The 13,180-nt window shown below is 39.4% G+C and overlaps 1 protein-coding gene and 1 long non-coding RNA gene across 2 annotated transcripts; one reads left to right on the forward strand and one right to left on the reverse strand.

The window, feature by feature from the left end:
* Positions 1 to 194: 194 nt before the first annotated feature.
* Positions 195 to 12,204, forward strand: LOC129182208 (uncharacterized). Its single transcript, XR_008570589.1, has 7 exons — positions 195 to 504; positions 1,648 to 4,308; positions 5,913 to 5,974; positions 9,220 to 9,379; positions 10,375 to 10,436; positions 10,523 to 10,778; positions 10,983 to 12,204. It is a non-coding gene; the product is annotated as an uncharacterized LOC129182208 (long non-coding RNA).
* utp6 (UTP6 small subunit processome component) lies at positions 2,041 to 13,157 on the reverse strand. The gene is made up of 19 exons (XM_054778010.1): positions 12,581 to 13,157; positions 12,246 to 12,330; positions 12,131 to 12,172; positions 11,964 to 12,056; positions 10,970 to 11,017; positions 10,827 to 10,890; positions 10,626 to 10,744; positions 10,478 to 10,555; positions 10,336 to 10,417; positions 10,170 to 10,251; positions 9,151 to 9,329; positions 5,874 to 5,953; positions 5,713 to 5,790; positions 5,459 to 5,638; positions 4,169 to 4,249; positions 3,912 to 4,021; positions 3,765 to 3,831; positions 3,618 to 3,690; positions 2,041 to 3,373 (listed from the first exon to the last, which is right to left on the reverse strand). The coding sequence occupies exons 1-19, from the start codon at positions 12,670 to 12,672 to the stop codon at positions 3,219 to 3,221; spliced, it is 1,788 nt and encodes a 595-aa protein (XP_054633985.1). The 5' UTR covers positions 12,673 to 13,157; the 3' UTR covers positions 2,041 to 3,218.
* Between the last annotated feature and the right edge of the window lie 23 nt (positions 13,158 to 13,180).

The following is a 13,180-nucleotide window of genomic DNA, read 5'->3' on the forward strand; positions in this document are numbered from 1 at the left end:
GAACACTATACCGGAAGTCGATGTTATTGGCTTGGCCCTTTTCCCCACTTTGTCCCCTTCCTCACCTAAGTAGAAATGTATTTAACTGTACACACCTGTAGATACGCATAGGTATATTACGAATAATGCCTTACTAGACCTCTCATTAGTTCTCAGAGAGCGGCGTCAGCTTATTTTGAAATGTGGAACGGAAGTGATGAGTGTGATTGAGGCTAGCTTGATGCTAACGTAGCCGGCTGTCATCGAGTTGACGGTACTAGTCAGGCGGTATTTCAATATAATAAACAACAGTATTCGTTCGTTCTAGAACCATATAAACGGATGCTCTTCATCATATTTGTTGCCACATTCCTGTGTATCCTGTCGGTGAGTTTGGACCTGTTTATTCCAATCTTCCCACCCTCCTCGAATGCCCGGCTTGTTCCATCAGCTGTTGCTGGTTTTGCCGACTGGACATCTTGTTCAGAACCGAACAAGTTAAGACATCTCATTGAACTAAATCATGTAAGTCAGCTCTTAAACGCTGAGCACGTTTGTTTAATGATATAGCAAAAAAAAAAAAAAAAGTAATGCTAAGTGTTCAAAAACTCTTAACCAGTCATTTCAATCAATTTAATTTGCATATTTGTAGTTATACAAAACACAGTACTTATTTAAATGTGTCTTATGCTTGATTTTGCATTTGTATTTTTGTATATTTAAATTATTTTTAAACATGAATGATGACTTAATTTGGTCATCTTTTTGTAAATGTGTTTCCTTGAAGGGTGATTTTAATAGTCCATGTCTAGCTTGTTTTGCAAGTATGCTATCTCAATCTCAGATACAGTATCTCACAAAAGTGAGTGCACCCTGCATTTCAGCAACCATTTTTATTACAGTATGTCTTCTCAAGGGACAACACTGCAAGAATGAAACGTGGACATAACTTAGAGTAGTCAGTGTGCAGCTTGTGTAGCAGTATAGATGTACTGTACTGTAATGAGTCAACACACAGCCATAACTGTCTAAATAGTTGGCCCCACAGTACCTTAATGTTAAAGACAGCGTGCACCCCACCAACTTTCTTCCTTCCTTCCTGCTTGAGGATGCCCAGGTCTTGAAGAGACATACTTGAGCTTCAGGCACTTGTCATCTTAGATTTGGCCTCATTATCATGTTGGAAAACTGCCATGTGGTCCAGTTCCCCAAGGGAAGGGACCACGCTTTGCTTCACAATGTCACAGTACATGTTGGAATTCGGGTTTCCCTTAATATACCGCAGCTCCCCTTTGCTAGCAGCACTCATGCAGCCCTGGATCATGATGCTACCACCACCATGTCTGACTGTAGGCAATGATCTTTGTGTGGGGCCAGTTATTTCGACAGTAATGGCTGTGTTTTGAGTCATTTTCAGTGGGTAGTAAGTCTATATTAGGATCCAAGCTGTACACTGACTACTCTAAAGCATATCCAAGTTTCACTTCTATAGTCTTGAGAAAATGTACTTTAATGGTTGTTGAAATGCAAAGGGTGTACTCACTATTATGTTATAGTGTAGCTCCAGAAGGTTAAGGCAAAATGATGTAGCGAGTGAAACAAATGTCAGTAGATGTTTTAAATGGGGTTTATCATAGTGTACTCACGCAAGTTTCTCTGTCATCACAGTGGCAAGAGGCTGGTAAGCAGTGAATGCAGCTGGTGCCCAGCTGCAGGCACCCCGCTCGATGGTCTCTCCCACCATTAAGGCAGTCGTGGATGCTGTGTGGGCGGTTTGGAGCATCGGGGCCTCCATCTATGACTACATCCACACCGCCGCCATGGAGGAGCGCATACACTACCTGGAGAAGGTGGCCACCATCCACCAGTGTGCCATCGGGATGCTCTCTGCGGCCATCTTGGTGCTCTTCACCTACATCTTCCTAAAGAAGCTTTGAGGGATGGACTGGATTCTAACTTTGTGGTAAACAGCAACAATAGTACAGTTTTTTGGGAACAAACATGCTGCAGGGTTGATATAACAGTGCCATACAGTCCATGTGAATCTGATATCTTATTTTCATTTAATTAATATTCATTGAATTCACTACTGCTTTAGCTTCATGAAGACACACTGGAATGTAGACACCAAGCTTGCTACTAAAATTAATTTTAAATGACTCCTCAGGGTATCTTATTCAATACATGAAATGCATAACATCACACCTAGATACACACAGGCCACAACATTACGTACACCTGCATTCAAAAATATAACGCCCAATTTTTGTTCATTTAACAATGTTTATTACTGTGGTTGTAGTTTTCCGTAATGTGGAGCTGTACACATTTTTTGACCTGCCACTTGAAACTAAATAGAAGTACTGTACAACCACAATAATAAACAATTCAGCAATGTCAAAACTGAGCATTCTTATCTTTGAAAAAGCAAAATTATTGATGCCGGTCAGGCAGTTTCAGTGCTTTCCCACATACAGTACTTAATTTAATTTTTGAATTTTTTTAAAAAGCCAATTCCATTATTTTAAAAGGGATCAATATTGAAAATTAATGGGTGCTATGTCCTTTTAATGCTCCTGTATATCTGTACTAATTTATTTAAAGCATTTAGAGTCTGAAAATGTTATTCAGTCCTTTGACCACTACAATATTACTGTAACAACGTGTATGTGTGTTAGTTACATAAGACTTCAATGCACTTAAGATGCTCTGTTTACTTTCTACTAAAGCTGAAGGTGTGAAACAAAGTGACCTTCAAATATTGTTTCATGCATCCTTTTAACAAGATACAGGATATTTTGTAAATATCCAGTCATGTACTTTAATATTTTTAAAAGAGAAAGGAGTTACACATTTGTTATGTAACATTAAAAGTTTAAAAATAAGTTAAAGTGTGATAGCTACTAAGATCTATTGTTTACATACACCATTTGGAAGAATCGGATTTCTTTTATTTGAATGATATCAAGTGTGTGTACGTAATCAACATGACAAAGTCCATTGGTTAAGACTTTGTTGGATTTCTATATGTTCTCAACGTCACTCTTTGAAAGCAAACTGCAACTCAACATTTCTGGAATTTTTCCCAAACATGGACATTAGAAAACAGTTCACATGGTTTTTCCCCAGTAAAACATGGTGAAACAATCCAAGAATGCCTGTGGAACCAGCCAACATCTCATGTGTTGCCTCAAGCTGACCAACTATTGCTCAATTGAACCTGCGTGGCTTCAGTGGACTCAGAGGTGTCCGGTCTGAAGGAGTGTGTATTTGGAGGTGAATCTTTCCACGCTCTCACCCTCCAGGAACTTCATGGCTCTCCAGTGGATCTTGCCACAGTTCTCCAGTTGGCCAAGGGGCCCCATCTCCTCCTGGATGTACTGTAGCCACAGATCTTGAGCAGGAAAAGAAACATTCATCTTTTGAGCTGATGAAGATTGTAAAGAGCCTAAACTAGACTATAAGGTCACCTTCTCCTCAACTTTCCACTTGTCCCAACACTTTTGTCTATATACTGGAGCATCTTTGCAACTTTATTCAACTATGAGCTTTTATACTTTTACTTTTTTAATACTATAACATGATGCTAAAAATAAATAGAACTAATTGTACTATTCCTGTGTGACTCCTTATCTCACCTTCATCTGAGGAGCCGAACTCCTGCAGGGCCCTCTCATAGTAGTCCCTCAGGTAGTTGATCCTTGGAGATTCCTTCATGTACAATACAATACTATCACCATCAACTCAGGCCTGACTGATTAATGTTGTGATTTTGATGCACTCACTTGTTCTTTCTCTATCAGAATCATTCTGGTGAACCAAGGCTTGGAAAAAGGTCTGCTGTCCTGTAAACTAAAAGACAGAAAAAGGTCGCTGCTTCCCTGTGTAGCATCTAAAATTACATGACTGAATATATCTTTACTTTTCCTTACCTTGTAAAAGTCTTTCTAGCTTTCTTGTAGCCTCCAGTGGAGTACGACCAATCAAGGTATCGCTCTTTCATCTCCATGACAACATCCGCCACTGCAGACAGCAGACCTCTCTGGTGGTAGAACAAACTGTCTGCTAAAGTGTACTCAGGCCAAATCATTGTGTACATATTAATGGCACTTCTCTGTGGATAGGCATGAATGGCACAACTGAGGTGGTTCATTCTTTTTTTTTTTTTCTTTTTTTTTTTAAGGATTACCTTAAAGATGGCTTCTGTGTCCTCAGGGTTCTGGTTGGCTATGCCCCACTGGACCTGCAGCTGCCAAATTGGTAAGCTCTCCTGTTAGAAAAGGGGGACAGAGACAGGAGAGAACCACCTGAGCAAGCATGTCATTTAAGGTGATTGCTTTATTCCACCCGTTGTCTGTACTGCTTATCCTGTTGAGAGTCGGTAAGGCACTGAAGCCTGTCTTAGCTGTGTGAAAGTCTGCTATGTTAACCACTACACTACCAGGGACCTTTGCTTGTGTTGATGAATATGAAAAGCAACAGTGATGATTAGTGATATATGCGAATACCCCATTCATCGCTGCGTATGTCGAAATTTAGTGATTTTTTAAATTTTTACCCCTTTTAAAATGAAAAAAAAATGTGGCGATAAGACAATGCAGCATTCGATACTACAGGGAAATATTTCACTTATCCAAAAACACAAGGCACTCTAGCTGAACAAAAAATGACAACATTAATAAGCTACTACGGTACTTTTATTAAAAGACAAATTGCAGAATTTACTTATGAAGTATAACCCATAAATACTGTGTTTATGCACTTTAAATGCAACTTTGTGGCCACATCTGCCATTGTTGTGTGGTGCCACATTAGTGCAACCATCTGCCCAAACTTGGTGAGTAAGAACACTGACTTTGAGTGGCTGCCCAAAAATCTAAACAGGAAGTAAAGATTTTGGTGCCTTAGGCTGGAGCTATTGTAGTTTTTGCAGAGTTTTCTGTAGAAATAAAATTTGAAAAGAGAGAAAAATATAGCAAAAATGGACAATGCAGAGAGGAAAAACTGAAATTTTGAAATTAATAACAAAAAAAGCTTTGTATTTAAAAAAAAACAACAAAAACAAAACAAATTAATTATAAACTTATTAATTTACTAAAACTAAAAACTAAACTCTGGGCTGGCAGCATCCCAACCATAATGTGTTTTAAGAAAATGCAGGTTCAGCTATACTAGTGTGGAAACATTTTTAAGATGCATGGGTTTTAACACTTTAAAGGTGCATAAAGTGTTATAATCCTCCTCACACAACTACTGCTCAGGCCTCAAGTCTTAAGAAAGCTCATGCACAACAATAACAAGCTCCTATGTTGACACTGTTGTAAAAGCACCGGTGATTGAGGCAACTGTAAACATAGTTCATAATCATTTGCCGACCTCTTTAGACTAGAGGAAAAGCAAAATAATACAGTAATAGGATGGAATGGAGGTTAATTGAAGATGACCCACTTGGCTGGTGTGTGTGTGTTCATGTGTTCACCTTGGGATGGATGTGTGTGAGCGCGTCCTGGAACAGTTGCCCAGCGTCATCTCTCCCCAGCTGCATCAGTGTCTGCAAAGCCAGGTTCCACACAGACACCGATTGGCTGTAGCGATGCGTGGCTGCCATAGCGATGTTTGCTGCACCCTCCGCATCTCCTGACGAGAGCAGTATCTGCAGCTGGTTAGAAGGAGGATGTCGTGTTACCTAAGACAGTACAGGAATTTGTCGTCCACAACCGTGTACAGTCTTACCCAGTTCTTGTAATAATCCTCTTTAAGGAGTGATGAGTCGTGAGCACGCTGCAAAACTCCCAGCAGCCTCTCCTGCCTCTGTGATAAATACGATACACACATACAGTACGTTTTTTCAGCCTCGAGCACAGTGATAGCATGAGGAGCAAAGTTTTATTTACCTTGTCCTTCAGCTGTTGGAAATTTGTCTTCCTTTTCAGTCGCTCCAGGCAGAACAGCACGTAGAAGGTCCACATGGGTTCTGCGGTGTGACAACACACAAGTATGTTGATAACACATACGAGCAAGACGTCACCACACCTGACATGTTGGACTGTTCAAATCAAATTACTGCATTTCTTCAAAAAGTTGCCTACGCTCTAACAGACGGCCAATTCATCGCAGGGTGCATCATCCACTTGTATAAACAAATGCAACACGTCAGACACCTCAGCGGCTGTAATTACCTTTTCTATTACTGGTAATGCCATGTGTCACTTGCCATAACTTCACTACAACACATACTGCCTGCAGAGCTGATGTGGCATCTGTAAAGCTGAGGTATAAGGTGGAGTTTAAAGGCAAAGTGTTGCTGTATGCAGCACATCATATTTTGTAGCAAACATTGCTACACTTTAACATTTTAAGAATAAGGGCATAAAAAAAACAAACTAAAGATAAGCTTTGCAGACAAGAGAGCACCCCTCACTGAAGGATTCATTTTCAGAAAAAGAATGAGAAAGCAATACAGTATGTGTTTAAGGCTTTTGCCACAGCTACTTTAAATTAACAGCATTGGTAATTACCAACATCATTTGCTCTTTGCTCTTTGATAGGCCTGTCATGATAACAAATTTTGCTGGACAAAAGCTGTCTTACAAATTATTGCTGATAAGATATTGTCAACAATTGAAAACAGCATAACTTTGACAAAGTAAGTCAAAACTACGTTAACTACTTAACTACGTTTAGAACTAACTTGATTCTTGGTTTGTTAATTTAAAATTGGCCATCACTTCATCTAAATAAATTAACTTTAATATTTTATCTCGGCCAGAGCCTCTCAAAATCTAGACAGTGTAATAATTACATTTGCACTCCTTTCATTTATCACATTCTCCTATCACACGTTCTGACATACTGACGGTCAAGTGACAGAGTCCGAATGAGGCTTGAGTGTAATGAGTAGTAATTTGATGAAGATTAAGAAACATTTACGTTTTAGATCCCGCTCTGTAAAACAGGGCGAGATCCACCCCGGCGGCATCATGCCTTGCACACACGTGATTCATTTGCACTTTGGATGCGTAGAGCTCTACTATACCCTCAGTGTGCACCGCAGCTGACAGGCCATTGACCGCTTGTGACTGCTTTGGGGCGGGCCGGACCTCTCAGCAGCCCCCGCTGCTGGTCAGTGAGAATAGAAACCGCAGAACAATACATGCTTTCACTTTTAAGTCTCCAGCAGGGTCCAGACTAACTTCTTTTACTCGGAGCACAGTAGCCCCGAACTTAAAATTTTAGGGGCACACACCAAAATCCAGTTGCAAAGTAAATATTCACATTTCCTCTCATTTTGACAGTATTACTGATTAATACTCAAACAATAAATGACAACTGTCTTTTCTCTATCCAACCTGTTTCTGTCCCGAGCTTCTGGAAGGCCTCATTGGTGGCATCATACACAGTCATGAAAAAATTATTAGACCACCCTTGTTTCTAAAGATTCAAAGATTCAAGAGTTTTATTGTCATATGCACAGTAAAACAGGTAGTTATACCATGCAATGAAATTCTTATTCTGTTCATTCTCCCAAAAAAAGAAAGAAAGAAAACACAAGAAAATGAATAAGAGCAGAAGAAACATAAATACCAATAAATTAAGCAACAACAACAGAAGAGACATTAATACAAATAAATAAATAAATAAATAATAAAGTGTTATGAGTGTGTGCATGTGTTTCGTGCGGCGTGTGTTGCATGCTTCGTTGAGAAGCCTGATGGCCTGTGGGTAAAAGCTGTTTGCCAGCCTTGTGGTCCTGGACTTCAAACTCCTGTAGCGTCTGCCTGACGGTAGGAGTGTGAATAATGAGTGTTGTGGATGTGTGCTGTCCTTGATGAGGTTGTGTGTTCTGCGTAGGACTCTAGATTTATAAATGTCTTGCAGTGAGGGGAGGGCTGCCCCAACAATGTTCTGTGAGGTCTTGATCACCCGCTGGAGTGCCTTCCTATCACGTGTTGTACAGTTACCGTAGCAAACAGTGATGGAGGCGGTAAGGACACTTTCGATAGTGCATCTGTAGAAGCAACTCAGGATTGTGGTGGACATGCCAAATTTCCTCAGTCTTCTCAGGAAGTACAGTCTCCTTTGGGACTTCTTCAGAATTTGTTGGGTGTTGTGAGACCAGGTGAGGTCCTCGCTGATGTATATGCCAACTTGAAGGTTTTCACCCTCTCCACCTCAGTCTCATCAATAAACAGGGGTCTATGCGGCTCCTTTTCCCTTGTTCTTGGGTCAATGATCATCTCTTTGGTCTTCTCAATATTGAGATGGAGATTGTTATCACGACACCAAGCTATGAGGTCCGCCACCTCTCTTCTGTATGATGTTTCAACACCACCAGTGATCAGGCCGATGACTGTAGTGTCATCCGCAAATTTAATGTTGGTGGTGTTCTGGGAGGCCACGCAGTCATAGGTGAAGAGCGTGTAGAGGAGCCTGGTACATTATTTGTTTAGACAAATATAATGATGATAACAAATATAGCTCATAAGAGTTTAATTTAAGAGCTGATATCTAGCAACTCCCATTGTTTTCTTGATAACCAAAATCACTTAAGTCCTTACATGAATAGCTATAGCATTGTACTGCCAAAAAATGTAACTCTTATGAGTTACATTTGTTATTTTTATTGTCAGTTATATTTGTCCAAACAAAAGGTACCTTAGTTGTAACAGGCATGATAAAATGAACAATCTAGAGAAACAAGGGTGGTCTAATCAATTTTTCCATGACTGTACATTAGAACTCCATACCGCTCTCTTTCCGCCTTCTTCTTTAGTGTTGGTCTCCTTTCTTCCTCTTTAGGAGTTAGTGTGGGTTGGCAAACTCGCTCTTTTGTGCATTACTGTCAACTACTGGGCTGAATTATGGAGCACAACTTTGATAGATTTTTTTAGTTAAACACAATTAACAGAATAAAATAACAATTTCAATATCTTTCTTATAGAAATCTGTCCTGCTTACCATACTAGAGTATAAATTGAGTGTCCAGGTATATAATAGCACTGGTGTATCCAACTTCCAGCACTTTAAAACTAATCAATAAAGCATTAGTGTGGGGCAAATGTACTGTGTGTGTATGTCAATAATATGGTCTTTTTACCTACAAAAAGTTGCCCCGCTCAACACTTTGGTCTATCATGCACAATACATGTATAGAACTGTGATGCCTCCTACCGGTGTTGAGTCTCTCAAGGCCTTTCTCGTACATCTGACAGCATTGTTCTTCTCTCCGGTTAACCTCAGAGGCCCGGCCTTTGGCGGTCAGAAGTTCCTCCCCTATTCCCGAAGCCTCAAGTTCCCTCTTGGCCAAGAAATCCCACGTGACGCTGTCATCGAGGAAGTTGGTTTTCAGGCTGGAAAACAAGGCAGGGGGGGTTTCACGCGTGCCATTATGGGACAGGTGGTGAGTGAATGAGTTCAGTTCTTACGATGCATTGTATGTCAAATTTTAGTGTAAATCAGAACACTTAAGTCACCCACACTATACACAGAACACATGAAGGACATAAGATACAATAATAAAACACTAAATACAAGAATGAAATGAAACGAAACAGTTGTTTAAAAAGAACAAAAAAACACCACATTGCTTAATTTTTACTGTTGCTTTCATAGGAGCAGATCCTTGAACACGCTCAAGGATACTGTGTCAACCTCGCAGTTATGTGTAGTGTTAGTTTTGTAATTTCTGAATGTGAAAGACTGATTACTGACTGTGTGTGAGTGGGAGGAGGCTGTGTGCAGAGAGGACAGTTGAGTTTGCGGATATTATTTTGGCATGGTTTCGTTCGATAGTTGGTCGTTTTGTTTGAAATTGAAGTTTTTAATTTATTGGAGCACATTCATAGCCACAAAACGCTGTAAACCAAAGACCATATGTTGTGGTTTGCTTGTCAGCCTCACAGACAGGTATGGCCCCCACTGTTCTTGTGTGTGTTTTCTCTGGGTACTTCAGCTTCCTCCCACATCCCAAACAAAAGCATGTTTGGTTAACTTGACACTCTAAATTGGCCATAGGTGTGAATAATGTGAGTGTGTCCTATGATTGACTGGCGACCAGTCTAGAGCATACCCTGCCTTTCACCCAAAGTCAGCCGGGATAGGTTCCACCTCACCCGTGATCCTAATGCGGACAAGTGGTATAGAAAGTGGGTGGTGGCTAGATGTGATTGTCAAGCCAAGCAGTGACTTACTCCTGCAAGATGGACTCTTGGAAGTCTTTTGTGAAGTCAAAGATACATGCGATATTCAGCAGTGAGATGACAAACTCTGCCTCTGTAGCACAAAAACAGGCAAAAGTTAATTACAACTGTCATTTACAAGAACAGCTTTGCTTTTTTGGAATTCAAACATGCTGACCTTTGTTTTTGTCTGTGGCATCTTTATATACCACCATAGCCACCTTCCCACTCAGAATCTCTGGAGGAAATTCATATTCACCCTGGGATGTTTTAAAAAGAGTAAGTATTTTGAATAGCATTTGAAACTGTGAGCCACTCACAATGGCAATTTGAGCTTTCTCCAATCCTTCCTTCTTTTTCCTCAGCTTCTCACAGTGCAACAACTCCATGCGGAAGTACTGGAAGACATTGACAACATTGAGTATTAACTTCCTGTCATGCAAATGTGGCGTTATTCTTTTTCCTCACCTCCTGGTAGACCTTTTTGTTGCCTGGGTGGAAGCGTAGCGCTCTAAGAAACAAGTGACGGGCGTTCTCAGAGGACTTTCTATCTTCCAGCTCAGTCTTAGCGGCCATGAGCCACAGTGCTGGCGACAAGAGACAAACACAATCCAAAAGAGTGTAAGTATCTTGTGTTCAGCCCTGAAAATGATTCAAATGAAGGCGTACCTGGTTTATCAGGGTGGATGGCCAGCATGGCAGAGAACACCCTGCTGAGCTGCCCCTTTGTGGACTGAGGAGAGACAAAATGAATACATACTTAAACCGCTGTTATTAACCTGTGTTAAAGGCTAACAAATATGTTTACATACCCATTTCTTACAGAAAGCAACATGCGAGAGCCAAAGTTGCACATCATCCTGCAGGGAAGAGACATTTGGGATGCATTAATTGTTCTTTTTTTTTTTTTTTTTTTTTTTTTAGGTGAGATTACAACTTTTGTCTTGCAAGAAATCTGACTACTCTTATGTCATTGCAACTTTTTTTGTGTGTGCAAAATTCTGTATAAATTCTAATTACACTGATTTTATTCTCATAGAAATCTTACGATTCTCATGACTATTCTCAAAATTTATTGTGGAATTTAATATGGTATATTACAACTTTTTTTCTGACAAACTCTTAACTTGTTCTTGTAAAAATCTTGAATTAATCTTGCAACGTTACAATTTTTTTTCGTAAAAATTGGACTATTCTCATATCTTTGAAACTTTTGTGTGTAAAATTTCCAATTTTTTGTCATTATTACCACTAAGAATATGACTTTATTTTCATGCAAATATGGCCTAAATCTCATGGCATGACAACTTTTTCTCTCATTAAATTCTAATTTATTCTAGTAACATTACAACACTTTTATTGTAAAAACAGGTCTATTCTCATAATGCCTGTTCATGTAAAAGTCTCACACAACTGACAAAAAATCTAATTTGAATGTTGTAACTGTGAAACTTTGTTCTTATAAAAATATTATCGTCATTACTTGTTTTCCCTGTAAAGTTCTTCTAAGAGTATGGTTTTATTCTCATGAAAATGTGACTTTTGTTTCCTAGCTTTACTACTGTTTTGCTCAAACTTTAATAACATTACAGCTTAAGCAACCTGTAACATTGCAATGTTTTTCTTGTATAAATACACCCACTACTTGGTTCTTGAAACAATACTACTTTCTTGTCTTAAAAATCTTGCAACATTAGAACCGTTTTCCTCATGTAATTTAGATATGATCTGAATGTGATTGTTTCCATTTCTGGCCTTGTTATATAACCAAATGAGTGGATGTTAATGAGGTTTTTGATAAAATACCTTCCACTTGTTTGTTGCCCTTCTGAAGACACTATTGATTCTGTGTACGATGGCAAACTCAATCTCTTCCTTCTTGTGCTTGTAGTGTATGTGCTGCAAAGGAAAGGTGAAGATGAGAAGCAGTACAAGGACACTGATAAGTAAAGGTAGCAGCAGATGTCACCTACCGCTCTCCTCTTTTTGACCAGCTCCAGGACATTGATTTCGTACTGTAATTCAACAACATGCACCATAAAATGAGTCCTGTCAACTTTACTGAATTAGTACTAAAGATCATTATACCTGTATGTATGCGATGAAGTCGTCTTTAGTGACAATCAGCCTGTGGAGTTTGTATTCCAGCGCTGTCACTCTTTTGATGATGGCTCTGCCAAAAAGAACTTGTTCCTTATCATAATGTTATATTGTGCTTTTATGCAGTAATATTAATTTAAAAAACTAATTTAACAATAAAATAAAATAAGTAAAACCAAGAAACGTATTCCTTAAGACTTTACAGTTTTATTTTATTGTAAAGGAGTTCTTAGGAGATACGCATCATGTTTTAATCGTTATTTCCCATTGACCAATGTGTTTTTTTTCAGTTAAGTGCTCATTTGGAATAGGTCTTATCTTACTTAATTTCTTTCTTGGTGAAGAGTCCCACTCTCTCCAGTTGCTCCAACTCTGGAATTCTGTCCTCGATCCGCTGCTGAACGATCTCCGCCATCTTGGCTCCGTTCCAGAACCCGATTTAGCGATCGTTTTTTAATTAAATCGCCTGAGTGGATGACATTTGGAGTAATTTACTAAAATGTTTTTTTTCGCTCAAGAGCCACGAGACCAGGGATGATCGATTCTGTACGCATGGCCGGAAGATGTGATTCGCCACACTTCCCGTTCTTTCACCAAATAGCTCCGACAGGAAACAAGTAGTCGTCGCAAAAAAGACTAACGTGTATTTATATATAAATGTCAATCAGGTTGGATGTAATTATTTTTGCGTTAGCTCGTCGTTGTGGTGTCAGTGTGATAAATTACAAAACCTGGATTATTCCACGCGACTAAATGCCCTAACTAAATCCCTATTATAATGATTTCTTTATAACAGTGTTACAGGAACGCCTGGTCAAAAATATTGTATTCAATTACTGTAATGTTTAAGCTACAGCGTACTGGTCATGCTAATGTTGAGACTGGTTGTGAATGCTCACTCTCTTTCCCGCAAAATCGTAGAA

The sequence above is a fragment of the Dunckerocampus dactyliophorus genome, chromosome 6 (genome assembly GCF_027744805.1).
Source record: "Dunckerocampus dactyliophorus isolate RoL2022-P2 chromosome 6, RoL_Ddac_1.1, whole genome shotgun sequence".
In the NCBI taxonomy this organism is placed as follows: Eukaryota; Metazoa; Chordata; class Actinopteri; order Syngnathiformes; family Syngnathidae; genus Dunckerocampus; species Dunckerocampus dactyliophorus.

Bases quoted from the DNA above. Each gene is read 5' to 3' on its own strand.
- utp6 (XM_054778010.1), bottom strand. From the start codon at position 12,672: ATGGCGGAGATCGTTCAGCAGCGGATCGAGGACAGAATTCCAGAGTTG. The intron at 5,954-9,150 runs GTAGGAGGCATC...GTCACACCGCAG, and splicing joins CCTTGAGAGACTCAACACCG to AACCCATGTGGACCTTCTAC. The intron at 5,791-5,873 runs GTAAATAAAACT...TATTTATCACAG, and splicing joins TCCAACAGCTGAAGGACAAG to AGGCAGGAGAGGCTGCTGGG.